The sequence below is a fragment of the Leopardus geoffroyi genome, chromosome B1 (genome assembly GCF_018350155.1).
Source record: "Leopardus geoffroyi isolate Oge1 chromosome B1, O.geoffroyi_Oge1_pat1.0, whole genome shotgun sequence".
In the NCBI taxonomy this organism is placed as follows: Eukaryota; Metazoa; Chordata; class Mammalia; order Carnivora; family Felidae; genus Leopardus; species Leopardus geoffroyi.
The window spans coordinates 204608105-204636061 of record NC_059327.1 but is presented as its reverse complement, the minus strand read 5'-3'; the positions used below and the strand labels follow the sequence as shown (position 1 = coordinate 204636061).

The 27957-nt window shown below is 53.1% G+C and overlaps 1 protein-coding gene across 3 annotated transcripts; it reads right to left on the bottom strand.

Moving 5' to 3' along the window:
• Window positions 1-95: 95 nt before the first annotated feature.
• Window positions 96-27467, bottom strand: NELFA (negative elongation factor complex member A). 3 transcript variants are annotated; one of them, XM_045474810.1, is made up of 11 exons: window positions 27257-27467; window positions 8560-8731; window positions 7187-7348; window positions 5858-5947; window positions 3684-3814; window positions 3519-3588; window positions 3058-3146; window positions 2251-2362; window positions 1172-1452; window positions 970-1073; window positions 96-835 (listed from the first exon to the last, which is right to left on the bottom strand). In XM_045474810.1, exons 1-11 carry the CDS (start codon window positions 27464-27466, stop codon window positions 565-567), a joined length of 1692 nt encoding a protein of 563 aa, XP_045330766.1. In that variant the 5' UTR covers window position 27467; the 3' UTR covers window positions 96-564. The 3 variants fall into 3 exon arrangements, with proteins under 3 accessions (XP_045330766.1, XP_045330765.1, XP_045330767.1); XM_045474809.1 differs by having other exon boundaries at window positions 96-854; window positions 974-1073; XM_045474811.1 differs by having other exon boundaries at window positions 974-1073.
• Window positions 27468-27957: the final 490 nt, after the last annotated feature.

Below are 27957 nucleotides of genomic sequence, written 5' to 3'. Positions count from 1 at the left end.
AGTGACCATCCTGCCAGCCCGCCACCACCCACCCCAACGGGGGCTGCGGCCCTGGAGCAGAGAGGACGGGCTGGCCCGAAACACCGCCGCGGGGCTTTCTTTAGAAAAGCTAGACTTTAATTACTCAGATAGTTTTACAATGAAAACAGGTACCAGAAGACCGGTCTCAACGCTCACAACCGTACAAAAGACAAATACAAAAGCTGCGGGCGGTGAGCGCGGCCCGCATCTCCCGCCCTGGGGTACTCGGCAGCCCTACCTCACCCTGTCCACCGCGCCAGGCATCCCTTTGGTCCCCTCAACCTCGTGGGGCGGGGAGAGCGTCGCACTAGCAGGGAAAAGCCCTCCTTCGTGGTCAGTGGAATTTAAGAAAAAATAAAAAAGATAAAAGTCTAATAAGCAGAGCTGTCGCTAAAATTAGGAAGTTATAACTTTTCTGGTTAACTTGAACATTCAAAAATGTAATATTGAATCCAAAAAAGTATCTGAAATCACACAAAAGGTAACCCATATTAAAATTTAAAAAACAAGTCCAGAACACCCCCGAGAAATGAACCTAAAGCTTTAGCGGGCTGGGGCCCGGTGGAGCCCGAGGAGCGGCCGTCCCGCCGAGCCCCACGGCGAAGGCCAGCACGGGCGGCGGGCGGCCCCTAGGACACGTTGGCCATGGGCTTGTACTTCTTGAAGCGCGTCCACTGGCCTGTGGCATAGTTCATCTCGAACACGGTGTCCACCAGCATGGTGGTGCTGCCCTGGCCGTCCGACTTGGGCAGGTCCTCCGTGTGCTCGCTGAGCTTGATCTGGATCACGTCGCCCTGCTCCTGGCACGGGTTCTCTGCGGAGGGCAGGGGCTGCTGGGCGGGGCACCGGGGCCTGAGGAGCCCGCCCCCCCGCCCCTCCCGGGGCCCTCGTCCCCCCGCCCGCCCCCATCCCCCCCCCCCCCCCCCCCCCCGGGCCAGCCACACACACCTACCTCGGGAGCCGGCCATGAAGCCCAGGATGAGGGCCTTCTCCGGCCGTGTGACTTTGTTGGCCGTCTTGAACATCTCCTGCGCGGCAAACATCTGCTCTCTCTGCAAGTGTGGACAGGGGTGTGGGTATCTGGGCACTGCGGGTGCCCCCACTGCAGCTGTGGGCGGGCAAGGCCTCAGCCCGCCCAGGGCACACCTACCGTGAGGGACAGGTTCTTCTTGGGCTGCTGCTGCTGGGCAGGGGGCTGGGTCTGTGGGGCCACCATGGCCACCGGAGGCGTCTGGGCGGCCGGGGTGACGGCCGGGGGTGTGGTGGGCGTCAGGGGAGAGGTGGGCGTTGAGGGTGTGGATGCGGCAGGGCTCGGGCCGCTGTTGTACATGGGTGCCCTCTGCTTGAACTGTGCTGGCAGCGCAGGGCTTGGGGCACTGGGCTCCTCAGGCGGCCGGCTGGCCTGCAGGCCAGCCTCCCGAGAAGACGGTGCTGTAAGAAGAATGCGGTCTGGTGAGGGGGCGGGGGAAGGAAGGGGGGACAGGGACCCACCCCCCCCACCCCCCCCACCCCCCCCCCCGGCCCTTGAGCTCTCCTGGGCTCCACTGCCCCTAGAGAACAAGGGGACAGGTCCTGCTCCACCTCCCAGGCCCTGACTGCTAGACCCCGTCCTGCCTCTGAGTCCCCAGTGGGAGGCCATCTGGCTGAAGCTGGGGCCTGGGCCTGAACCACCGGCAGCACCTCCGGGCCCCGCAGGAGCAGGGAGTCTCAGGCTCTTCCAGACGGCAGATGAGATGTCCAGGCCTGGCCCAGCCCCCTCCCCGCACCCCTCCCTAACTGGCCCCCACGGCCCCGGTAACACAGGAAGGCAGCCTCCTCCAGCCCAACAGGGCTGCTGGCCCCCGTGGCCCTCTCTGGCCACTTCCGCTCCCGGAGGGCAAAGCTAAGCCCAGTGACGCCAGAGCCCCAGAGTCAAGTCCATTACCCTGGGTCCACCTTTTTGCCAGAAATTCTGTGACTGCGAGGGGATCCCTGGACCCTATCTTGACATCAGCTGGGCAACCCCCTCCCCCTCCTCCAGCTCCCCCACTCCCCACCGGGCCCTACAAAGGGGCCTCCAGAAAGGACAGAGCAGGTGAAAACTTGGGGTTTGCTCCAGCACAGATGTCCTGCCGCCCAGGGAAGCGCCATGTGAGCGAGGGAGGATCTGCTCCCTCCCCAGCGGGCGGCAGTCCCGGTGGGTGCTGGGGAGGGGTCTGGAGAAGGCTGAGGCGACACCTGCCCGCTCACCTGGTGGGGTCTCGGAGCTGGGGATGTAGGACGAGGCCGGGACCACGCTGGGGGTGGCAGGCAGGTAGCTCGTGGAGGGCAGCGCAGGCTCGTTGTTCAAGGATCCGAGTTTCTGGAACAGATTTTATTACGATCCCTCCCAGAAGAGACCCAGGGCTCAGTGCTTCCCCTGGACGCTGGCCTGTGCTGGCTCCCCTGTGAGCCTCAGACTCAATCCTCCACCCCCACGGGAGGCACTCCCAACCCTGGGGCAGGACGGCGGGCATTGCTCTCCTCAGCCCCCACCTGGACCTGCCTCATGGGGGGCGGGGGAGGGGGGGCTTCCCAAACCAGCCAGCCAGGAGGAGAGAAAACACCACTCTGCAATAGAAGGAAACTGGGCCATTACCCGGAAGCAAGCCATGCTCACAAGGCCTTTCTCCAGCCCTTGCCCGTGGCCCCATCCCCACGAGCTGCGTGGGGATGGTCTGCATGGACGAGAATCCGAGAAGCAGGCTATGCTTGCCCGCTGACCCCCTCCACTGTGTGCGGGACTGAGGCCCCAAAGACAGGTCCCCAGTAGAGAGGGGAAACCAAGGCCTAGAGGTGAGGAGACTCGCCACAGAGCCCCCCGGAGAGCACATGTGGGACGCGCACACACAGCCCTAGTGCAACGCCTCTCGCACCCGTATCCACACACACACGTGCTCCCCACAGGGCACACTGAGTGGCTAACCACATGTCGGCCACGTGAGGAGCTGGGGGGGGGGGGATGGTGGGGGAAGATGGGTGGTTGTGGAAGGCGCCCCTGCAGCGCCCAGGCCCCACCTGTGTGGACACCAGGCCGGCCGCGTAATCCGGGGTGGCGTTCTCCACGACGGTCTCCTCCTTGGCTGGCTTTTCCACCACTTCCGCATCTGCTGGCAAAACAGAGTCCTCACCAGCGGCCCCGACTGCGCGCACCCCACGAGCAGGCCCAGTGGGCCCCCGGGGTGCAATCCCGAACCGCCACACTGAACGTGTGCTTCAAACACGGTCTCCAGGCAAAGAACAAAGTGAGCTCATTTTCCAGAAGTCCTGCCCCGTATGATCACCGCGCCCCAGTTGAGGACCTAGCGTCAAGACAAAAGCCACCGGCGGGACGAGTCGCCGGGAGAGGGACCGGCCAGGAAGCGCAGCCCCCAGACGGACTGTAGCCCAGACCCACCCCGATGCCTGACCCCCGGCTCCCCGACCGAGCGCCCGGGTGGAGGGCAGCCCAGACCCTGTAGGGAGCCCCGTGTACACACCCAGCGTCTTCCTCCTCCTCTTTGCCTCTCGGCCGGCTCCCACCATGTCCAGCTCAGAAATGTCGAGCAGCTGTCAAGACAGACAGAAGCCGGCCCTTACCCGCGGTGTGAGGGACACCGAGGCCGGTCTCGTGAGGCCGCGGATACCAGAGGGGAAGTGCCTACCTTCACTCCCCTCTCCTTCCGCAGGGGGGTCCTCGAAGGCGGGATGGGGGTCCGGTTCCCGGCGGGGCTGAAGACACTGGGGGTGGTGGGGCTTCTGAAGGGCGCCTGCTTCGGGATGCCTTTGAGTGGGGCTGCAAAGAGGTGGGGACCTCAGGGACTGGCCTGTCTCCTGCCACTCTCATGCTTCCCTCTGAGGAGCGAGGCCACCCTGCCAGCACACCGCCCGCTTCACCGGCCCCGTGACACCATGCGCGAGCCCAGCGGGTGCAACCCAATTCCCACGGACCGCCGTGTCTCTGCGAGGGTGGGTGGAGGCGACGTCACCAGTACACCTGCGACCCTGGGCAACCCTCTCCTGGTGGCCAAGGGCTCAGGTGTCGAGTCTGAGGGCAAGGCCACAGGAAGCAATGACATCACAGCCGATCTAGGATATTGTTGCCAAAACACGAACAAAAACAGACACCGTGTCTGCAGCCATCCATCCTAACACAGCGAGCTTCCGACGGCACGGACGCGACTTCTACCCACGCTCCCTTCTTGTACCTCCCAGCAAACTGACCGTGAAAGGCTAGATACCCACACACCGCAGCCAGAGTCACCCTCCCTCCCTCCCTCCCACCTTCCTCCCTCCCTCTCTTCCTTCCTTCCTTCCTTCCTCCTTCCCTCCCTCCCTTCCTCCTCAAGTTGGTCCTAAGTGTGTCAAAAAGAAGTCACCTGACACACAGCGACCTTCCCTTTCAAGCAGGGCCTGCCCCCCCCCCCACCGCTGGGCATCTAGCACCTCCCCACTCTCGCCCCCGGGACCCCATCTCCATGCTCAGCCCGCAGGCCTGCTCCTGCTCAGGTCTCACCCCGTGAGCCAGGCCCAGGGCACACGCAGCCTCTGGCCAGCACTGCCCTCAGGACACGTTGCTGGGGCGTGGAGAACCTGCGAGCTTTCTCCGGTGAGCGGGGTGGGCGGGCCTCTAGAAGGGACCCCGCAAGGCTTCCCTGTCAGCTCCAACAGGGTGCCCTCTGTTTTCAGGTGACACCCCTCCCCTGCTGCCTGGTCACCCTGGGCCCTGCCTCTTGCCCTTGGGTTGGTTTGTCCGGTGCCTTCTGGAGGCACGCTCCAGGCCACCTGTTCTCTGCTCCTCCTATCTGCTCCGGTGATGTGCACGCAGGGCTGTTTCCAGCCCTGAGGGAAGGAAGAAGGTACGGCCCAGGAGCACCAGTCCACCGTCAGTCCCGAAGCCCTGCGGCGGGGTGGCACTCACCGTGTGCAGGGGGCACCCTCTCCCTCCCCCCCCCCACCCCGCCCCGCATCCTGCTCAAATTCTGGTCTTGCTCCTCTTGGCATGTCCACGTATGTCCTTCCAGGTCTTTCCGTAGGTGGAAAACCTGCATTAACCCTGAGCTCTCCTCATTCCACGCGTTCCTTTCCCAACACCTCTTAAGGCACCTTTGGGGCCCAACATTTATTTTTTTTAATTTTTTTTTCTTCAACATTTATTTTTTTTGGGACAGAGAGAGACAGAGCATGAACGGGGGAGGGGCAGAGAGAGAGGGAGACACAGAATCGGAAGCAGGCTCCAGGCTCCGAGCCATCAGCCCAGAGCCTGACGCGGGGCTCGAACTCCTGGACCGGGAGATCGTGACCTGGCTGAAGTCGGACGCTTAACCGACTGCGCCACCCAGGCGCCCCTCAATTGCTTTTTTTGATTGAAAGTTTTTATTTTCTGCAAAAAGAGCCAAGAATTTATTTGCGTTATTGGGTGTTGTTGGAAGTGTGTGTTTAGCGTTAAGACTATTTGTTTTTATTTTTTTATTTTTTTTTTAACGTTTTTTATTTTTGAGACAGGGAGAGACAGAGCATGAACGGGGGAGGGGCAGAGAGAGAGGGAGACACAGAATCGGAAACAGGCTCCAGGCTCCGAGCCATCAGCCCAGAGCCCGACGCGGGGCTCGAACTCACGGACTGCGAGATCGTGACCTGGCTGAAGTCGGACGCTTAACCGACTGCGCCACCCAGGCGCCCCATGGGGCCCAACATTTAAATGGTGTGGCTAACCAGGAAAAACCGTCTTTGAAGTCAAACCCCAATCTCTGACCCAGAGGCAAGCCCAGAAGCAGGAAGGAGTCCTGCGGCTCCGTGCTCGGGCTGCCAGGGCGGAGCGCAGCGGGCACGGCCTTACTTGTGGTGTCCATCTTCCGGAGCAGTCCCCGGCCCTTGGCGTGGAAGGGCACGCCCGCGCTCCGCTTCAGCTGCTGGGCCGTCTCAGTGGCTGTAAGAGGGTTGCACGTGTCAGCAGCGTGTCCCGCGGTACATGTGTGTGGCGCTCACGAAATGACTCGCTAGGAAGTAGGTGCTGTAAGTATTCTCTCTCTCTCTCACACACACACACACACACACACACACACACACACGGGTCTCTCTTCCTAAAGACACATTCATACGTTCCCTGAAGCCCAATGTGACTGCGAATGGTATGTTTTTTGCTTGGAAGACCTGCTTTCAAGTAAGGAGAGCCGTGGGGCTGCCCGGAAGGGGCAGAACCATACTCCAGAGGGGCCCCAAAGGGGGCTGGAGGGAGGCCTCCTGGGCACCCTGTGTGAGGTCTCAAATCGGGCAGCCCCGATGGGAGTGTCCTCACTGGACACTGATGACGGTGGTCATCAGGCAAAGCGTGTGTGGCGTTTCTCCTCGCAGACACAGAAGTATGAGGAGGGAACGAGATTTTCCTGAGACGGCTCGGTGGGTGCTGGGGAAGGGGAAGGGAGCAGCGAGGCGGGGCCGGAAGCCTGGTCCCCAGCACTAGGCTCTGCCACAGGGGACAGCGGGGCCACCAGCCCCATGCAGCCACAGCACAGCACCAGACCCAAGACACTGTCTATTCTGAACTAAGAGTCACAACGGCTGGTGTGTTTTAGCCAGATGCTTTGCAACCAGGGCATTTAAATACATATGTCATTGACACCAATTCCGTAGCCATTCAAAATAAAAGTTTATCGGGATATGTTTTGCAATTTGGTTGAAAAGAATCAACTTCCTCGCCTTTTTTCTAGCAAATAACTTCCACACCCATTTCACATGCTACTATCCGAGAAAACGTTAAATAAAATGCTGAAACATCTTTACGGTGAAATGCATGCCATCTGCAACTCCAGAAAAAGGCAGTTACAGGAGGGGCCGGCCTTTCAGGAGCTTTTGCCAGGCCACCTATCACTGCCCACATCACTGTTTGCAGATTTCACTTTTTGTAACAAGATTACAGACACTTTAACCCGAAAATTCTGAAGCTTCTAGAGCAGATTTTAGAACACACAGTTTAGCGTAGCAGTAAATAAATTTCTAAAAAACTCTTGCAGACCTCGGTCTCAAGAAGACAGGTTAGGAGCCATAAATCAAAGAACTCTGAAAGTAAAAGTACAGACCGAGGCCGAAGCACGACCGTGAGCTCGGCAGGGCGGCCCCGAGAGGAGAGGGTCCCCACCAGCCCGGCGCCTCGATGGTGGACACTCACATTTCTGCAGGAGCTCTGCCCTCAGCGTGGCACTCTTCGGCTTCCTCTTTAATTGAAAATGTTTCACTGGGGGAGTGAGGGGTCCGGCGAGGGTCGTCAGGGCGTTTTTATTCAGGTACTGGCACTCCAGTGGCAGCATGGCTGACGCTTCACACTCATTCACTGCTCATCCAAGAACCGACACAACTCGTTAGGAGCTCCCCCACCCAGGCCACCGTCTCCACCACTGACATGAAAACACAATCCAAAATGCAGTTTCCTATTTACAGCTGCGGATCTTCCACTTCGATCCGTCAAAGACGGACTCCCCAGTGTCTCCACTCCACCGGTCGCCCGCCAGTCAAGGCCACCAACATGGCTGGTGGTCAAGTGGGTGGCCACCCACCAGGATGGGGCCCCACCGGTGTGCATCAATACAACAATTTTTGGAGAGTGTCTCCAGCATTCCCAGGCATCGGAAATGCCCAGACACACCCCGAGCAATAGGAAAGGTGAGTCTGTGGTCACCACAGGCTTCTCTCTGCAGCCTCCACGGGCCCCTGTCAGTGGTCTCTTCTGGCTTCTGCTGGATCCTGGCCCTCAGAAGCAGCACTCGGGTGGCTTCTCTGTCCCCCCAGGAGTCAGAACTCAGGGAAAACCCTTGAGGAAGGAGCTCAAATGCACCCCTATTTTTCCTGCCCCCCCACCATAGGACCAGGCCCCCCCCCCCCCCAGGGGCCAAGAAACCCCCTGCAGCCGAAGACAAAGCAGGCCCTTCCTCACCTAAGAGGTAGACCTCACCTGGACCCTGGTCAAGATACCCACCAGGACAAAGACGTCCTGGGTTTGCTTCCCAGGGCTCCCAAAGACTTTGTGTTGTGTGGGGGGAATGGCCAGGCTACTGGCCCTGTGGCGGCACAGGCTCCATCTTTAAGGGGCACCAGCACCTGTCTCCAGACAGAGAGAGATCTGGGAGGAACAGCCCTCCTCGTCTTTCTATGTCTTCTCTGATCATTTACGAGAGTTTTCTAAATAATTTTCAGTTCAAGCTCAAAATAACTCAACTGGTGATACTTTAAACACACAGTTCTGAGCATCTACTCTGTGCCAGGGAATGTTCTACGCTCTAGAGATGCAACCTGAACGGGCAGAGCCCATGGCCTCACGGAGCTGAGCAGTGAGGAGCGGCTTGCGGGCGGGCTGTTGACAAGCTTGGTACTCTGAGACTGGCCAGAAGCTGGGCAGCAGCTCTGGCGGGGGGTGGGGGTGGGGGTGGAAAATGCACACAGATAACATTTCCAGAACCGCAGCAACTGCCCCGCACACAACGCAACACTGTAGATGTCAAGTTCACATTTCCCTCCTCCCCACATAAAAAACACACACACAAATACCCTTTTCTCTAAGTTCTCCTAGAATATCTTGAACGTTGGGATTCTGTTCTTCAAGGTCAAGGTTAAGCGAGCCAGTGTCGGGAAAGGACTTCAGGATGTCAGCTACCATGAGAACCCAGGGGTCCGAGTCCAAGGTAGCCAGCTGGATAATCTCCGCCAGGGCGCCCTTCATCTGCAGAGAAAGGAGAGACAGTGTCCTGAGCCTGGGGGCTGCACGGCCGCCCCTCCCGGAAGCCCCGCCCACTGCTGACAGGCCTTGGCAACCAGCTGGGGACAGCAGCCCCCGCAGGTGCAGGTGTCTGCACACCTTTGTTCCCAAACACAGACAGCAGCCCCCTTCACACCCCACTGAAGCTCTGTGGGGAAGCGTCCAGCCTCCACAGCAACCGCCTCCGTGCCTGGCCCCCTCCTCACGGGAACCTGGGCTCCCCTTCCTCTGTGCTCCCCCCATCCCAGGGCCATCCCGCTCCCCTGGGCCACCACGGCCTCTGCCAGGTCGCGATGCCCACTCACACTGAGCGCCCCCACCTTCGCCTGCTGCCCACTCCCCCTCCCGCAGCAGCCTCTCCCCACAGCCTCCTAGATGGCTCCTAGCGGCACCCAGGTGACCATGTGCCAGGACAGCAGCAGGAGGGAGGGCTGTCCACACACAAGCCCCTGCCTTTGCCAGGCCCACACCCCCATTTAGGAAACCTGCTGATGGGGCACCTTCAGGAAGGAGAGGCGAGCTCGCAGTCCTGACGGGGGAGCACGGATGCAGGAGACAGAGGGCTGGGGGAGGGGAGAAGGCAGGACCCTTGAGCCGCTGCAAGACCACACTAGCCCTACACTCACTCCACCTGGTCACTGGTCTTTCCATCCCTCGGACATGTGATTCCTCACTCCTGGCCCCGCAGGGGCAGCAACTGCCCTTCTCACCTGCACCACAGCTCCCTGCCCCCCTCCCATTCCCACCTACTGGAGGAGAGGTACCCACGTGTGAGGTCAAAGCTTCAGGGTGGGCCCCCCTCCCCTGCCAGCCACACACAGGGTCAGGTGGCAGCTGACCAGTTCTAAAAGGCCATATCTTGAAATATGCAGAAATATGTTCTCTGATGGTAAAAATGATAAACCCTGAAACCAACATTGTACTAGATGTTCACTGACTAGAATTTAAATGAATATTCGAAAAGAAAAAAAGCAGCAAACATTTATTTGTAAACATTTGTGGTAGGGGGGGCTTTTTGCTGTTACAGAAGAGTGCCCCCATCCACTGCCTTCCCCTATAAGCTCTGTTCTGTGTTAAAAACAAAAAAGCACAAAGTGAAAAATTAAACAATTTAAAAATTTTTTAAAAAGTTTATTTGAGAGAGAGAGAGAGAGCGAGCGAGCAGGGGAGGGGCAGAAAGACAGGGGGAGAGAGAGAATCCCAAGCAGGTTCTGCATCATCAGCATGGAGCCTGATGTGGGGCTCGAACTCACGAACCGTGAGATCATGACCTGAGCCAAAATCAAGAGTTGGATGCTTAACCAACTGAGCCACCAAGGCGCCCCAAAAAATTAAACAATTTTTAAAAGATGTTTATTTATTTATTTTGAGAGAGAGAGGGAGGGAGAGAATCCCAAGCAGGCTCAGCACTGACAGCACAGAGCCTAACGTGGGGCTCAGACTCATGAAACATGATATTGTGACCTGAGCCGAAATCAAGAGTTGGATGCTTAACCGACTGCGCCACCCAGGTGCCCCTCAAATTAAAACAACTTTATGCGTCCCTTGCTACAACAAGAAGAGCATAAAAACACGTCCCAGGCCAACTAAAATTGTGCCTAAGAAAATGACACGTACTGAGCGCCCAGCGTTCTAAGTGGCTCAGTAAGATGGCAGGTTCCACCCTGGGCAATGGCTCCGAAGCACGAAGAACAAGAAACACACACAGACTGCGCCTGAGGAAACTCCCGAATGTCCCTACTCGCAAACGACCAGGCAGAAGAGAGGCTGCAAACATGACGTGGCCCACACCGGCGGGCGCTGCCTCATGAGCCGGGCGAGGGCAGAATCAAACAGGTGGGTGACGTGGGCAAAGGGGCAGAGGGCCCAGAACCCTCTGGACACCGCTGCCGGCAATACAAAATGAGGCCACGCGGGGGGGAGCCAGCCTGGCTGTCCCTCAGTGAGACGGTCGCACGGTGGCTCCACTCCCCACACAAACACGAGAGAACGAAAACGCACGTCCACCCAGAGACCTGCATGCCAACGGCTTTCTTCCTAAGAGCTCAGCAGTGAAGGGGTGACTCAACCGGGGTGTACCCACAGCACAGACGCAACCTGAACTTCAGTACGTGACACTGAGTCAAAGAAGCCAGTCCCAGAAGACCACACAGTGGACGAGTTCCAGGTGCGCTGGAGAGATGTGACAGGGGCCCGACAGGAACAGAAGCGACTGCTAATGAGGACAGGGCACCCTGCTGGGGTGACGAACTGCTCTGGATTAGAGAGTGGTGACGTCTGCACAACACTGTGAACGTACCCAGACCACCAAACCGCACGTGCAAAGAACGAGTCCTATGTGAATATCTCAATCTGAGAAATGATGCGAGGCAGAAAAATCTGTGGGGGAAGTGCCTGGAAGGGTAACCGAGGGAAACGTAGCCAAAGCCTGCAGGATGTCTCCAAATCCGGCATCACCCCCGGGCCCGGGCCCCTGCCTGGGTGCCGGGTCTCCAGACGTCACACGCCTGAGCACCCAAGAGGCACACCTGAGTGGTGTCTCCAGGAGGCGGCCCAGGCCAGCCTGGGACAGTCCCCATCACCAGGATGCAGCTCTGACAACAGCTGGGTCAGGAAGCATGTACTTGGGTCAAAAGGAGCTTTAATTCTGCAGGCAGGCACGGGCACAGTCACAGCCAGAGTCGAAGCAAAGAGGAGGAAAGGCAAAATCCAGTGGTCGGCAAATACGCCCCCAGGGCGTGTGATGCTGGTGACCGGTTACAGTGCCACGAATGTCTACGACTCTCTCCAATAAAAACATAAAGCAGAGAAATGAGTTCAAATGAAGGTGACGGAGCAGTGAGGGCAGGAGCCCTGCGCGGACCTGGCGGGCGAGGGGAGGGCACGCGATGCCACAGGGAAGGCTGTTCTCCTTCAGCTGCTAAGTGTGGGGTCACCCGCCCCTCTCAAATTCCTGATTTTCTTCACACAACCGGACAATCTGATTCTAAATTCCTCTGAGAAAATCAACAAAGGAAAATAAGAGAAACATTTAAAAAGAAGGTAACGAGAGGGCGTTAATCTTACCAGATGTGAAAATGCATCATGAATGTGCCGCACGATGGAGAACGCTCCGAGTCTCTCACTTTATTTCCAAATAAGCTGCAAATGGATCTGATTTCAGTTTGAAAAGTAAGACTGTGAAAATACTAGAAGAAACCACAGGAATCCTTTTTTGTGACTGCTAAGTGAGAAAGACGTCTGTACATACGATTCTAAACCAAGGACCACAAAAGGCAAGAATATCAATTTTACTACACAACTATTTTGGCATGGAAAAACCCAAAAAAGTCCAAACCCCATAAATACAATCAAAAGAGCAACGACAAGCTAGAGAAAAAGTACTTGCAACTCCTATCACAGGCATTAAACACACACACACTTGATCCTACAAGTCAGTAAGAAAAGGTTTCCCAGAAAACGATTCAAAACTCTTAAAAATGCAAAGGATACTCCGCCTCACTCCACGTAAAAGAAATGCAAAGGGGAAGGAGACAAGCTTCCCACGCGTGAGCCGGGCGGCGCGGGGCAGGTACCTGGGCAGGCGACCACCGCGGCCCCTCTGGGAGAACAGCCTGGACTCGGCCACCTCGGGCCAAACCCCAAATCTGTCACCACTCCCTGGAAAAGCACGGGCACATTCCCAGGCGTGCCTGTGCCACAACTCCCCTCCGCGAATAAGGGAACGGCAGCTGATGCCAGAACGTAAGCGGGCATAACGTCTACAAAGCTTTTACCTTAGCAACATGCGTCACAATTTATATGCTGTGTGCTCTCAGGGCAGTCAGCACTTCCGAGAACGTGCCCTCTGGCTCTCTTGCACACCCGGGCGAGAAGAACGTGCCCTCCGGCTCTCTTGCACACCCGGGCGAGAAGAACGTGCCCTCCGGCTCTCTTGCACGCCTAGGCAACAGGACACTCAGGCAGAACATTCCCTGCAGCGGAAGACGGGAACAGCTCTGCGCCCACCAGAGACCCACCAGATAAAGCAGACTCTGCGAGGCAGTGAAGGGAATGACGCGTGCGCGATCCGCCCCCCCCCCCCCAAGCCTCCCCAAGAGGAGATGTGCAGCTAACCACACCCTCTAATGACTTAGTTGTTCTATAGACAGAGTCTCTCCCGAGAGCCAGGTGAGGTGCGGTGTTAGAGCTGCAGAAACAAGCAAGACACAAGACGTGCTCTCAAAACAGCTCACACATGAGCACAAAATAAACTGAGAACCCACCTGCGTTCACAAAAACCTAGTGGTTTTGGATTTTTAATTTATTTTATTTTTTTTTTTTGAGAGAGAGAGAGAGAGAGAGAGCGAGCGAGCGCGCGCACAAGTGGGGGAGGGGCAGAGAGGGAGACACAGAATCCGAAGCAGGCTCCAGGCTCTGAGCCGTCAGCACAGAGCCCGATGTGGGGCTTGAACCCTTGAACCGTGAGATCATGACGAGAGCTGAAGTCAGAGGCACCCTGTTTTGGGTGTTTTCTTTAAGAGGACAAGTGAGAGCTGCTGGGGGGTGGGGGGTGGGGAGAAAATCTCAAACAGGCTCCATGCTCAGTGCAGAACCTGATGCAGGGCTCGATCCCATGACCCTGGGACCATGACCTCGGCCAAAATCAAGAGTCAGATGTTAGACCAACTAAGCCACCCAGATGCCCTGTAAACCTAGTGTTTTAAGTTGAACTGTGCTCCTCCAAAAAGATATGGCAGAGTCCTAATGCCCAGTGGCTCAGAATAGGTCTCTATTCAGAAACAGAGCCTTTACGGAGGTGGTCAAGTTAAAACGCAGTCACTGTGACTGGTGTCCTTATGAAGAGGGGAAAGTTGGACACACATGAGACACTCACAGAAAAAAGACAAGGTAAAGAAACAGGGAGAAAACAGCTATGTGACTGGAGCGATGCTCCTATAAGCAACCAAACAGCCGAGGCCATCCCAAGTCAGGAGAGGCCACCCAGAGCCGTGAGACGCGTTTCTGTTGTTCTAAGCCATCTAGTTTGTGCTTTGTTACAGCAGCCCTGGCAAACTAATACGACAACCCTAAGGCAAAATGGACGGTGGTTTATAAAAATGTTAACAAAAAAAGGCAGGGAGGTTAAAAACAAAAAGACTACTGTTATGGACTGAATGTGTGTTCCCTCAAACTACACGCTGAAGCCCTAATTCCCGATGTGATGGTAGTGGGAGGGGACGGGGTCCTGAGGGAAGGGGTGCCTGCCTTTTACAAAAGGGATCCCAGACCTCTGTTACGGTGTGAGCACACAGCCTGAAGGCTGCTGTCTGCAGGCCAGGAGGACAGCCCCCAGAAGACACCGAATCAGCTAGCACCTCGGTCTCGATGTCCTATAGTCCAGAACTGTAAGAAAGTAAATGTCTGGGGCTCCTGGGGGCTCAGTCGGTTGAGCGTCCAGCTTTGGCTCAGGTCATGATTTCGCAGTTCCTGAATTCGAGCCCAGCATCGGGCTCTGTGTTGACAGCTCAGTGCCTGGAGCCTGCTTCGGATTCTGTGTCCACCCCCCCGCTCCACCCCACCTCTGCTTGTGCTCTGTCTTTCAATAATGAATAAACATTAAAAAAATTAAAAAAAAAAAAAAAAGAAAGTGAATGTCTGCTGTGTTGTGTTTCATTATGGCAGACCAAACCTCATTCATTCATTTATATTTTAAATGTTTATTTTCGAGAGAGTGCAGGCAGGCGAGGGGCAGACAGAGCACGACAGGGGAGCCGAATAGGGCTCTGAGCTGACAGCAGACAGCCTGACACGGGGCTCAAATTCACAAATTATGAGATCATGACCTGGATCAAAGTCAGATGCTTAACCAACTATGCCACCCAGGCACCCCCAAACCATTTTTAGGTTAAACCAAATCTTCAGCAAGAATCCCACCTCCAGGAGCGGCTGGGTTGCTCAATCGGTTAAGTGTCCGACTTCCACTCAGGTCATGATCTCACAGTTCGTGAGTTCGAGTTCAGAGTGGGGCTCTGTGCTGAGAGCTTAGAGCCTGGAGCTAATTTTGGATTCTGTGTCTCCCTCCCTGTCTTCCCCTCCCCTGCTCATGCTCTCTCTCTTTCTCTCTCAAAAATAAATAAACATTAAAAGAAAAAAAAGAAGAATCCTGTCTTCAACCGTGTTCTCATGGTAGCTTTCATTGGGTCTCTGGGGGGAGGCAGATGCTTGAGTAAGGACCTTCCAGTTCTTACCAAGAGGGCAACGCCGCATGCCCTAAAGCATGCACACACACTCTCTCTCTCTCTCATATACACACAGCGTCACAAATCCATGAGAAAAATGCATGCATCTAAATGCACGGTTGGACACAGATCTCGGACTCAGAACAGAGAAAAGTGAGACTGGCTTCCAACATAACAGCACGTACAAAGGTGCACTCCTGACGCATTAAAGACCTATCTGTGAATGGAAGAACTACAAAGTGAAAAGAAACAAAAGAGGCACATCTAGAGACATCTCAAAACTTCAAAAGCACAAAGCATAAACCAAAAACTTACTGTGTATTAAAATGAAAGATTTCTGTTCAGCGAAGGACAAATGAAAAAGTTCACAGGTAACAAAATGGCAGATGCAATGTAATGTTCAAAACCAGCAGTGTTTACTACCCAAAATATACAGAGTCCCTGCGAATCAACAAGACAGCAACCCCAACAGAAACAAAGGCAGATGCTATTAATAGGCAACATACAAAGCAAATTTGACAAGGCAAGGAACACAGGGGACAGATGCCTCAAATGAACACAAACTATCAATTTCCAACCATCTGATCCACAAAACCAGAAAAGTGGACAAAACCAGGGGTGAGAAGAGTGAGGCGGAATCAAGTACCCTCAGGCACTGCAGGTGGGAGTGTGGACACTACAATGTCACCACTTAAGCAGATACATTCTGTGACCCAACACTTCCCCCTGCGCCTAGATTTCAACGATAGCTCCCCAGTGACCCAGGGGTAAGAAGCCCTGGGCTACAGCACTGCTTGTTACAACCAAGCTGGTCTGCAGCCTGCCACCCAGGGCTGGAGGGATGTGCACAGGGACACCAACTGCGGGGACACAGTTGAGCAGGAGTCAGCCCATTTTTCTCTGAAGGGCCGGACAGTGACTATTTTAGGGCTTGTGGGCCACATGGGGAGGGGAGGGGAGGGGAGGGGAGGGGAGGGGAGGGGAGGGGAGGGGAGGGGAGGGGAGGGAAGGGAAGGAGGGAGGAAGATATGAGACAGGCTTAAATAAACTTTTCAATAACGTGCAAACATTCTTAGCTCACAGACCATACAGACAGGTCACAGGTCAGTGTATCAACCCTTGGATTAGATAAACAGCAACATGGCTGAAAATAATTAAAAATAAAGTTTTTTTAAAAAAATGAACTGCAGTGGGGCACCTGGATGGCTCAGTCGGCTAAGCATCGACTTTAGCTCAGGTCATGTTCTCACAGTTCATGACTTCAAAGACCCACACTGGGCTCTGCACTGAGTGCTGAGCCTCCTTGGGATTCTCTGTCCCCCTTTGTCTCGGTCCCTCCCCCACTTTGCGTGCCCGTGCATTCTCCCTCTCAAAAATGAACATTTAAAAAAATAAATGAATAAAAAAAATTGCTGAAGTACGTAGACAATATAATTTTACATCAATTAAAAGTAGTAAGTGGGGGTGCCTGAGTGGCTCAGTTAAGTGACCGATTTCAGCTCAAGTCATGATCTTGTGGTCTGTAAGCTTGAGCCCCGCGTCGGGCTCTGTGCTGACAGCTCAGAGCCTGGAGCCTGCTTCGGATTCTGTGTCTCGCTCGCTCTCTGTCCCTCTCCTGCTTGCTGTCTCTCTTTCAAAAATATTAAACATTAAAAAAAATTTTTTTTAAATATGTGAAGGGGCCCCTGGGTGCCTCAGTCAGTTAAGAGTACGAGTCTCTTTTATTTCGGCTCAGGTCATGACCTCACAGTTCCTGAGTTCAAGCCCCAGGTTGGGCTCTGGGCTGACAAGCACCAAGCCTGCTCGGGATTCTCCCTCTCCCTCTCCCTCTGCCCTTCCCCCACTGGCTGTCTCTCTCTCTCTCTCTCTCTCTCTCTCTCTCTGACATAAACTTCAAAAGGTTTTTTAAAAATATGGAAGATTTGCAACGTAAGACTGATAGAAAGATGCTCAATGTCACTACCATCATGGAAGTGCAAACTGACACCTATGAGGACGCCTGACTGTAGGGACACCTGGCTGGCTCAGCCAGGGGAGTGTGCAACTACTGATCTCAGCGTTGTGAATTCAAGCCCCATGTTGGGCACACAGATGGCTTAAAAATAAAATCTTTTTCAAAAAATGCCTAAAATTAGAAAGGCGCTACCAAATGTAGAAGACAACTGGGGCCCTTGTATGTCGCCGGTGGGAAGGTGAGTGGTTCCGTCACCTTGGAGAGCAGTGTGCCTGGGTGGCTCAGTCGGTTAAGCGTCCGACTTGGGCTCAGGTCATGAGCTCATGGTTCGTGAGTTCGAGCCCCACGTCGGGCTCCCTGCTGTCATCGTAGAGCCTGCTTCGGATCCTCTGTCTCCCTCTCTCCTTGCCCCTCCCTCACTCATGTGCACGTGCAGGCTCTCTCTCAAAAACAAATGGACGTTAAAAAGAAAAAGGACCCAGCCATCCCTCTCCTACGTGCTTCCTCCAGAGAACAGCAGTGCACGCAGGGACATAGCCGTAAATGGGGCATGCCCGTACCGAGACAACCTACTCAACAGTAAAATTATGAACTATAGGGAGCCTGGCTGGCTCAGTCAGTGGAGCGTGCGACTCCTGAGCTCGGGGTTGTGAGTTCCAGCCCCGGGATGGGTGTCGACATCACTTAAAGAAATAAGCTTAAAAACAAAAGTTAGGAACTATTAGCATAGGTAACACATGGGTGAGTATTAAAATTATACGCTGACTGAAAGAAGCGAGACCCAAAAGACCCACTCTGGACGATTCCATGCATATAATGTTCTATAATGTGCAACTTAATCTGTAGGGACAGAAAGCAGTTGCACGGGAGAGGGCCAGGAGGAGACGTGGGTTGTGATCCGCCGGAACCTTCACTGTCCTAATGTTACAGGTGTGTACATGTCACATTACACACCTTAAATACAGGCAGTTTAGATCACTTACACCTGAAAGGAAAGAAAAGTCCCTACCTAAAAGCAAGACACTCTTTTAAGTAGAACAGAATGGTTGTTGCCTACAGGGAACGTGGGAGCAGGATGTAGGGGTCAAAGAATAAGTGTGACAGAACAGACTTTGTAGGAAGGAAAAGGAAGCCAGTAAAAAGTCTAACAGCAGACAGAAGTAAGGGATGGGGTGGTAAGTCAGGCACTATCCAGACCATAACAAAGAAAGGAAGCCACTAGAAAATATGGACGGGGCTACCCAGGAAAGAGAGGAAAGTCCCATATGCACCTAACTGCAGAATCAGGGAGAAAGGGAGAGAAACTGGGGTGAAGGCAGTATTTGAAGAAATAACTGCTGACATTTTCTAGAACAGACAGATTAAAGATACCTGTAACTTGAAAAGCCCACCAAAACGTGCCACTGGAAACTCGCAGGACGACCGAGTGAACCACGGTCCTGCACCAACGGTCTGGGACCATCACAGCCGAGCCTACAGCCTGGTGCCAGGCTGCTCGCTCGCTGTGGTGACACAGCTGCAGGCCAGAGGCTCACGGGCACCATCGCAGAAAAACAACAGAGGTACTAGGTTCCAGGGGGACAGCAAAGTTTAGGTGAAATTTCAACGAAGTGGTGAGTCCGTGTGTAAAAAAGTCTGTGTCAGAACCGTGATGCAGACCTGGGTCCAGTGTCCTTGGAAACAACACAGGTAAGAGAGGTAGCAGTCACGGTCAGACCCTTCTCATCTGACCCTCCGCCCCTGGGTTGGAAACTGAGGCTGCTTCTGTGTGTCTAAGCATCTGGGATCCTCCTGGTACAAGTGGGACATTTCCTTCTTCCTGAGTTCAGACAAACAAGTTTCTGAGTCTGTAATTTCAGTCAACGGTTTCTCAGTAAGACAGCCACGCGAGGGAAGGCTCAGCACTTCACAGCAGCCGTGTGTGTCCTTGGGGGAAACTGGGTATCGTTCCCTGTGCAGCTGGCCTTGTCATTTTGACCCTCCAGCTGAGAAATCTCTCGCCCTCCCGGTCACTGGTCACTGGAATCCCCAAGACTTCCCATGGTCACCCTGGACCTGGCTAACTCTACAGAATACACAGAATCTCCCGGTCCCGCTGTTCTAAGACTTCCACTGGCGCCAATGTCAGTGTCTTAGACCACAGTGGTCACTGGTGTTTCCCAGTAGCATTTATTTCCTAGAATGCCTTTTCAAATACAGCTCAAACATCCCAAAGTCACTATTCACATTTTATGACACTCTGTAGTCAGCAAGACACTTCATGTACATAAATATCCTGAAATTGTTCGCCTCCATTTTCAAGGCATCATTCTGACTCCCCTAGCCAGAATAAAAATTTCTTAAAGAGCAGGAGCCCTAACCTACTTCTGTACCCCTTACTAAATAAACTAAAATACTGGATCATTCAAATCTCTTTTCCTCCCCCCGGTATTAGCCACAGACTGTTGTTTACTTAGCTTTTAAGAAGACTAGATACGTCATAAAACTAGTAAACTGGTTTCAGGATTTCACAATGAAACACAGGTTGTAGCAGATGCTGTTGTGATGGTTAAACTTATGTGTCAACGTGATTGGGCCGGGGGTGCCGAGACATCGGCCAAACGTCAATTCTAGGTGTGTCTGGATGGGATTAACATTTGAATTGGCACACTAGATAAAGTAGATTGCCCTCCCTGATATGGGTGGGCCTCATTCAACCAACTGAAGACAGAACTCCTGCTTGGCCAAAGTGGGACACTGGTCTCTTCCAGTCTTTGGATTTGGCCTGAACTACAGGCTCTCCTAGCGTCTCCAGCTTGCTGGCTTTCTGACTAGCACTACCGGTCAGCTCTCCCTGGTGTCAAGCATGCTGGCTGCAGATCTTGGGACTTCTCTGATTCCTTAATCACGTGAGCCAATTCCCTCCACCACCACCCCCGTATATGGCATATGTGAGTATTTATAGGGTGTGCACTCACGTGCACACACACACACACACACACACACACACACACCCTGTTGGTTCTGTTTCTCTGGAGAACTCTAACACACTGTGGACACATCCAGCCCAATCATCTAGTCCCCCTGCATCTACAGTCTTATATAGAAAATCTTAATCTTTAGCATGACATTTCAAATGTATTAGATACTTAAATAACTTAAAGATAATTAAGATAGCTAAGTGAATTAAGATGTTTCAGCAAATTTGCTTGGGGCACCTGGCTGGCTCAGTTGGTAGTGCATGAGACTCTTGATCTTAGAGTTGTGAGTTTAAACCCCATGCTGGGTGTACAGATTACTTAAAATACTAACAAAAAAAAAAAAAAAAAAAAAAAGAGGGGCGCCTGGGTGGCTCAGTCAGTTAAGCACCCAACTCTGGCTCAGGTCATGATCTCATGATTCATGCGTTCAAGCCCCACATCAGGTGCTCTGACGTCAACACAGAGGCCACTTCGGACCCTGTCTCTCTCTCCCTCTGCCCCTCCCCTGCTCACAAACACCCCCTCTCTCTCAAAAATAAATAAACATTTAAAAAAATGGGAAAAATAAAAAAGTTTTAATACCAAGAAAATAAAAACGCTTTTCAGAAAAGTAAACTACCCAGAATGGCCTAATCCTTTTGCAACCTAGCCAATAATTCCTTTATTATAATTTCTTGTAATATAGGGGCACCTGGCTGGCTCAGTTGGTATAGCATGAGACTCTTGATCTTGGGGTCACTGAGTTCAAGCCCCATACTGGGCGTAGAGCTTACCTTAAACACACACACACACACACACACACACACACACACACACACACACTGGTGTGGGGGGTGCTGGGTCTGGCTCAGTTGGTTAAAGCTCTGACTCTGGACTTCTTATTTTCCACTGAGGTCATGATCTCACAGTTAATGAGATAGAGCTCTGTGTTGGGTAGAGCCTGCTTGAGATTCTCTCCCCATCCCCTCTCCCAATCAGATGCGTGCACGTGCATACTCTCTCTCTCAAATAAATAAATAAAAATTGTTTTGGTATTATGAAGTCCCAGAACTACATATGTTGATATATATCAGTGAAAGAAAGCTGATATATCTATATTAAAGTTGGACCAAAAAAGACTTTAAGCACAAAAAACATTACCACATACAGAAAGCTCTATATAAAGATCCATGGTTCAGCTTAACAGGCAACTAAAACAATTCTAAACTTGCATGCACCTAATAACATAGCCTCAAAATATATAAAGCAAAAGCTGATAAAATGGTAAGGAGAAATGGACAAATCTATAATCATAACAGAGATCAACATACCCCTCTCACTAATAAATGAAGTAATTCTTTTAAAAATCAGTAAGACTACAGTAGACCTATACAATACAATAAACAAACTGACCTAATGAACACATACAGGGCAATGGATCTCAAAACTAGTGAATAAATCTGCTTCTCAAGTTCAATCACAATGTCTACAAAAACTGACTACATATCTTGCCATTAAGCAATCTTAAATTTCAAACAACTGAAATAATGTAGACTGTATCCTGATGAGCACTCAATACAGCTAGAAATCACTAACAAAACATAACTAAAATCTCACCCTCTCCAACGTACAGAAACTAAGAAACAATTCTAAACTACAGTGTCAGTGAAGAAATCACAGAAATGAGGAAGTATTGCGACTTAACGAAAATGCTATTTAACAAAACTTGCAGGATGCAGCTGAAGCTGTGATTACAAAAAACCTTGCGGCTTTATACATGTATCTTAGGGAAAAAGCATTGAAAATGAGGTCAGCTTCCATCTTAAGAGATTAGTAAAAGACCAAAAGAAAAAAGGAAATACAAGGAAGAAGATAATGAAAATGAAAAAAAGTAGTTAAACAGATAACAAATACATAACATAACAGAGAATATCAACAAAGCCAACAGTTGGTCCTTTGAAGTTCTATAAAATTAACAAATATCTGGTGAAATAGATCAAAAAAAAGAAAAATGAAAAAGGGACCATCATTACACATGCTTCTGATATTAAAAAGATAAGAGGATATTAACTACTTTATGCCAATACATTTGAAGTTTTAGTAGAAATGGTCAATCCTTTAAAAAAAAATAACATCAAACTTTTACTTAAGAAGAATATAAAACAGGGTGCCTAGGTGACTCAGTCAGTTGAGCATCCAACTCTTGATTTCAGCTCAGGCCATGATCCGAGGGTCATGAGATCTAGCCCTGCATCCCACTCTGTGCTGACATCATGGGGCCTGCTTGGGATTCTCTCTTTCCCTCTCTCTGCCCTTCTCTCACTCACACACATGCACACAGCACTCTCTCTCAAAATAAATAAATAAACTTTAAAAATAAAATAAAGATAATAAATAAGAAAAAAAAACCCAATACTCAAAAATCTCTCCACAAAGGAAATCCAGGCTCCCCCACATAGCTTTATTACTAAGTCCTACCAAACATTTAGGAAGAAATAATCCGATTATTAAACTCCAAAGAAAAGGAAAACAGAGGTTACACCACAATTCCTTTTATAAGGATAGCATAACTTCAGTATCAAAATATGACAAGGACAATTTCAAAAAATAAAATTAAAGGTTAATTTCACCCAGGAACATAAATACAAAATTCTTACACAAAATATCTGGGCAACATAATCCAACAATATAAAATGACTAAATTAGGTTTATACCTCAGGGATGCAAAGCTGATTTACAATTGAAACTATTCTATAAATGTGGTGAGTTACATGCCAAGGGATATTTTAACCATCTGACAAATTTCAAAATCCATTCATGTTCACACTATTAGGATGGTTATGCCAGAAAAACTGAGAACAACAAAGTTGGGAAGGATGTAAGAAATTGGAACACTCAAAAATCACTCGCGTAAAATGTAAAAATGCTGAAGCTACTATGGAAAATAGTTTGGCAGTTCCTCAAAATAGTTAGGATCCAAACAATTCTTCTCCAAGGCATATACCTGAGAAGTGACATCCAATGTCCACATTGAAAACACATGCCCATAAAAACTTGTCATGAACTTTCACAGTATTATTCATAATAGTAAAACAGTATAAACAACCTAAATGGCCATCAACTGATGAATAAAATGTGTACTATTAATACAATGGATATCATTCAGTTGCAAAAAAGAAATGAAATACTTACACATGCTACAACATGGATGAGCCTTGAAAGTAGCCCGTCCCAAAAGACCACACATTGTATGATTCCATTCATATGAAATGTCCAGAATAGACAAATCATTAGACACAGAAAGCAGGTAAGTGGGTGCCTCAGGCTAGGGAAGGGGGGTAGGGCTGGAGGGGGAGACTGCTAATGGGTACAGGCTTTATTTGGGGGCTGATGAAAATGTTCTAAAATTGTCTAGAACGATGGTTACACAAATGTGAAGATACTAAAAGCTGCTGAATTGTACATTTCAAATGAGTGAATTGTATGCTTTGTAAATTATATCTAAATGGAACTCTTAAAACTCATTCATGATTATAACTTAAAACAAAATCTAGAAATAGAGAAGAATTTCCTTAACCAGACAAAAGCTAGCCATCCAAAATAATAGGAAACATAGTATTTACTGGCAAAACAGTCCAAGTTCTTCCTGTGTGATGAGAAACAAGACAGAGTCCTGGTGAGCCCGGTAAGGCAAGAAAAAACATAACTGGAAAGAGAATAGGAAAGACACAGAAAAATAGTTTACAGAAAAGATTATTGCAATTAGTAAGCCTTTGGCAGATACTATTCACAAACTCATCTAAAAAATAAAATTTTAACAGATACCACCTACAACAGCATGAAAAATGTGAAATATCGAGTAATACATCTAACAGGATGGCAGGCCTCTGTGGAGAAAATCGTTAACAGTTCATAACAAATATTAAAGCAGATCTAAATAGAGAGATATGTCCATATTCACAATCTATCAGATTGAGTATTATTAAGACAGTTTCACCCCAGAATGCATCGTGAGTTCGACTCGGTCTTCCATGTCGGTCAAAATCCCAACGTGAGGTATGTGTAACCTCAGAAGGGAAGATCAAACACACGTGGAAGTAGAAACGACCGAGAATAGCCCGAGATGCCCCTGAAGAACAAAGCGGGAGGGGCTGCTTGTCAAGGCTTCTGTGTCAAGTGGCGGTAAGAGGACTCAGTGGGCTATTAGCACAATGACACATTCAAATGGCCTGAAGAAACAGAGCAGAGCCCAGAAGCAACCCGAAGCAGTGACAGTGCAAATCAACGGGGAGAGACAACGGCTTCAGGAAGTGGTGCTGGACTCACTGGACATCCATACGGAAAGCAAAATTGCACTCCCAGCCTCACAGCACAATCAGTTCCAGGTAGACTGAAGACTGGCAAGTGAAAGGCAGACTGTGCAGCTCAAACCGGACAGCAGGAGCACCCCCCCCCCCCGCCCCCCAAAGGGAGGCACATGCCCGTGGAGACAAAATCCCTCCCAATCACTGAGGGAGGCGGGACTGGTACAAGCACACACAGAGCTAAGAGCTTCTGAACGTCCGAAGATTCCAGAAAGGGACTAAGTCAAGCTGAAACTGGAAAACATCTGTCACATATATAACTGAAAAAAGGACTGCTACCCAACGTACGTATGTATGTATATTTTCAACCTACATAGCAATTTAAAAAAGACAGGAAAACACAGAAGATTTGAATATTCACAAAAAGTAAAATCAGGGGCGCTTGGGTGGCGCAGTCGGTTAAGCGTCCGACTTCAGCCAGGTCACGCACGATCTCGCGGTCCGTGAGTTCGAGCCCCGCGTCGGGCTCTGGGCTGATGGCTCAGAGCCTGCAGCCTGTTTCCGATTCTGTGTCTCCCTCTCCCTCTGCCCCTCCCCCGTTCATGCTCTGTCTCTCTCTGTCCCAAAAATAAATAAACGTTGAAAAAAAAAAAAGTAAAAAAAAAAAAAAGTAAAATCAAACAGTGAATAAACACATGAACCACATTAGTAGTAGTAGCTCAACCATAATAGTATTAAGGCAAATACAAGTTAAAACCACTGAATGAAGTGCCTACACTTAATACTGTACTGCATATTTGAAAGCTGTCAAGAGAGTAAGTCTTTAAAAGTTCTCATCACAGGGCACCTGGGGGGCTCAGTCAATTAAGCGATGGACTTCGGCTCAGGTCATGGTCTCATGGCTCCTGAGTTCGAGCCCCTGAAGGGGCTCTGCTCCGACAGCTCAGAGCCTGGAGCCTGCTTGGGATTCTGTGTCTCCCTTGCTCTCTGCCCTCCCCCACCCCCTCTCAAAAATAAATAAACATTAGGGGAGCCTGGGTGGGTCAATGGGTTGAGCTTCCGACTTCGGCTCAGGTCATGATCCGTTTGCGAGCCTGGAGCCTGCTTCGGACTCTGTGTCTCCATTTCTCTCTCTCTCTGTCTCTCTCCCCAACACAGACACACTCGTACACGGTCTCTCTCTCTCCAAAGTAAACATTAAACACTTCTTTAACGTTCTCATCACAAGAAACGATCTGCATATATGATCGATGTATTGACGTGATCACACAATACATACAAACACTGCATCGTTATGCTGCACACCCGAATATAACTAATGTAACTGTAGGTCAATTATACCTCAATTTAAAAAATGGAGCAGGTACTTTGGGAAAAAACAAACAAGAAAGCCCCACCAAACACCTTCCCACACCCTCCAGGCCGGCAGGCGCCGGTGAGGAGTCCAATTTGATACAACCACTTGGAAAAACAACTCAGCATCGTGCCGAGCCCCCCCGCCCCCGCCCCCGAGTTCCAATCCCAGAAACTGTACCCTGGACAGAGACACGCTTACGGACACCCTAACGCAAACACCACGACGCGGGCAACAGCAGGACGCCAGCGCACAAAGCTGGCCGCCAGCCACGGTCTCCCCAGGACGGGGTGGACGGAGAGCTGCCTGCCCCGGGAAGGGAAGGCCACTCGCAAGGAAAATGGCCCAGGGCCGGCGGCAGAGCGGACGCGCCACGCCGCACGCGCCACGCGGGAAGCGGCAGCCCCCGGCCCGTTCCAGCCGAGCCCCGCCCACTACCGGCAAGGCACCCGCCGCGGTAAAGGCACGCGGGCCGCGGGCGGGAGGCCGGGCGGCGCGGACCGGCCCCCCGCGGGCGCTTCGGCACAGCTCCCGCACAGGCCACCAACCACCGCAGCGTCGCTGCGGGCCGCCGGCACCACGGCGGGGCTTCGGTATTCGGGAACACTAGTGTCGCGCGCACGAAAAGCGACGCCAAGGACCGTCCAGGAAAGCACAGAAACACACCCCTGCCCACTGACCCGGAAGACGGAAAATGGGAGTGTGGCAAGACTCCAAGGATTCAGGGCCCTAAACGAGCGGCTGTTCTGCAAGGGACCGAGACTGCGGGGCCACCAGGGCCGCAGCTCCTCCGTCTCGTCCCAGACGCCCCGCTCCGGGAACCCGCGTCCTCCGGGCAGCTCGCCGCCCCCCAGGCCGCTCGCAGCGCGGGAGCCCGCCGCAGCCCTGCCGCCAACAGGTGCCCCGGCACCGCGGCCCCCGCCCCAACCTCCCCTCCCGGCCAGGGCGCACCGGCCGCTCCCGACCCCGGGACCCTAGCGCGAGCAGGGTGGGGCCTGGTGTGGGGGGGGGGGGGAACGGGCCGGAGAGGGGGGCGGGGCCTGGGAGGAAGGAGTGAGGATCCGCGGGGAGGGGGTGTGAGGGTCGGGGACCAGGGGGTCCCGGGAGGGAAAGAGGATCCTCCGGGAGAGGGGTGTGAGGGGGAGGGTCCGGAGCGGGAATGACGGTCTGCGGGGAGGGGGTGTGAAGGGGAGGGTCCGGGGCGGGAATGAGGGTTCGCGGGGAGGGGGTTTGAGGGGGAGGGTCCGGGGCGGGAACGACGGTCTGCGGGGAGGGGGTGTGGGGAGGGTGTCCGGAGCGGGAATGAGGGTCTGCGGGGAGGGGGCGTGAGGGGGAGGGTCCGGGGCGAGAATGAGGGTCGGGGACCAGGGACCGGGGCAGGAATGAGAGTCGGAGGGGGAGGGAGGTGTGGGGAGGGGGTCCGGGACGGGAATGAGGGTCCGCAGGAAGGGGTGTGAAGAGGAGGGTCCGCGGGGAGGGAGGTGTGGGAAGGGGGTCCCGGGCGAGAATGAGGGTCCGTGGGCAGGGGGTGTGAGGGGGAGGGTCCCGGGCGGGAATGAGGGTCCGCGGGGACGGGGGTGAGAGGGCGGTTGGCCGTGAGGGTCAGGGCCAGGGGTGCGAGGGGGTACGTTAGGGACGGTCGGAGGGGAGGGAGCAGGACCCGGGGTCTCTGGTCACTGGAAGGGGCGGCCCGGGCCCCCACCGCCGCCCGCCTCACCTCGTCCACGGTGCGTCGCGGAAGGTGCAGCGTCCCCAGCAGCAGCTTGAGCTTCACGGCCGACGAGAGGCCATGGAAGCAGAGGCGGATGTTGTCGATGACCGCGGCGGTGAGCAGGGACGCGATGCTGGGCGGCGCCCACAGCTCGTCCGTGGCCCCCAGTTTGTTGTGCAGCCACAGGCCCGTGTCGCTCTCCCGCATGGACGCCATCTTGGGGGGAGAAAGCCGGACGCTGCCGAGCCGGCATCTTATGAAGACACCTACGCGCCCGCGGCGAGGACCCCCAACATGGCGGCGCCCGCCCGGACGAGCCGCGGTGACGTTTCCGGGGGGGCGGGGCCTCGGCGAGACGCTTAGCAGCGACGCCGAGGAAGGCCCGCCAGCCGCCGTAACATAGCATGGCGGCGTCCGCGGCCGGCTCTCTGGAAGGCCGTGGGAGATGACGTCAGAGAGGGGGTGTCGTGCCCATGCGGCGGGTGGGCGGGGCGCCTGGGAGCGGAGGCCGGCGGAGGCCGGCGGAAGTCCAAGCGGGTGCTGCGTGTGCTCACTTGCTGGGTTGGCCGACGCCCCGGGGCGCCTGCCCCGCTGCGCGTGCCTGCTCGCTCCCCGTCGGGCCGCGAAGCAGATGGGGCCCGGCTCCGCGCCGGCCAGGCTGTCCCGGGTGGCCCGGAGGCAGGCTCACGCGTGCTTCCCTTGCGCAT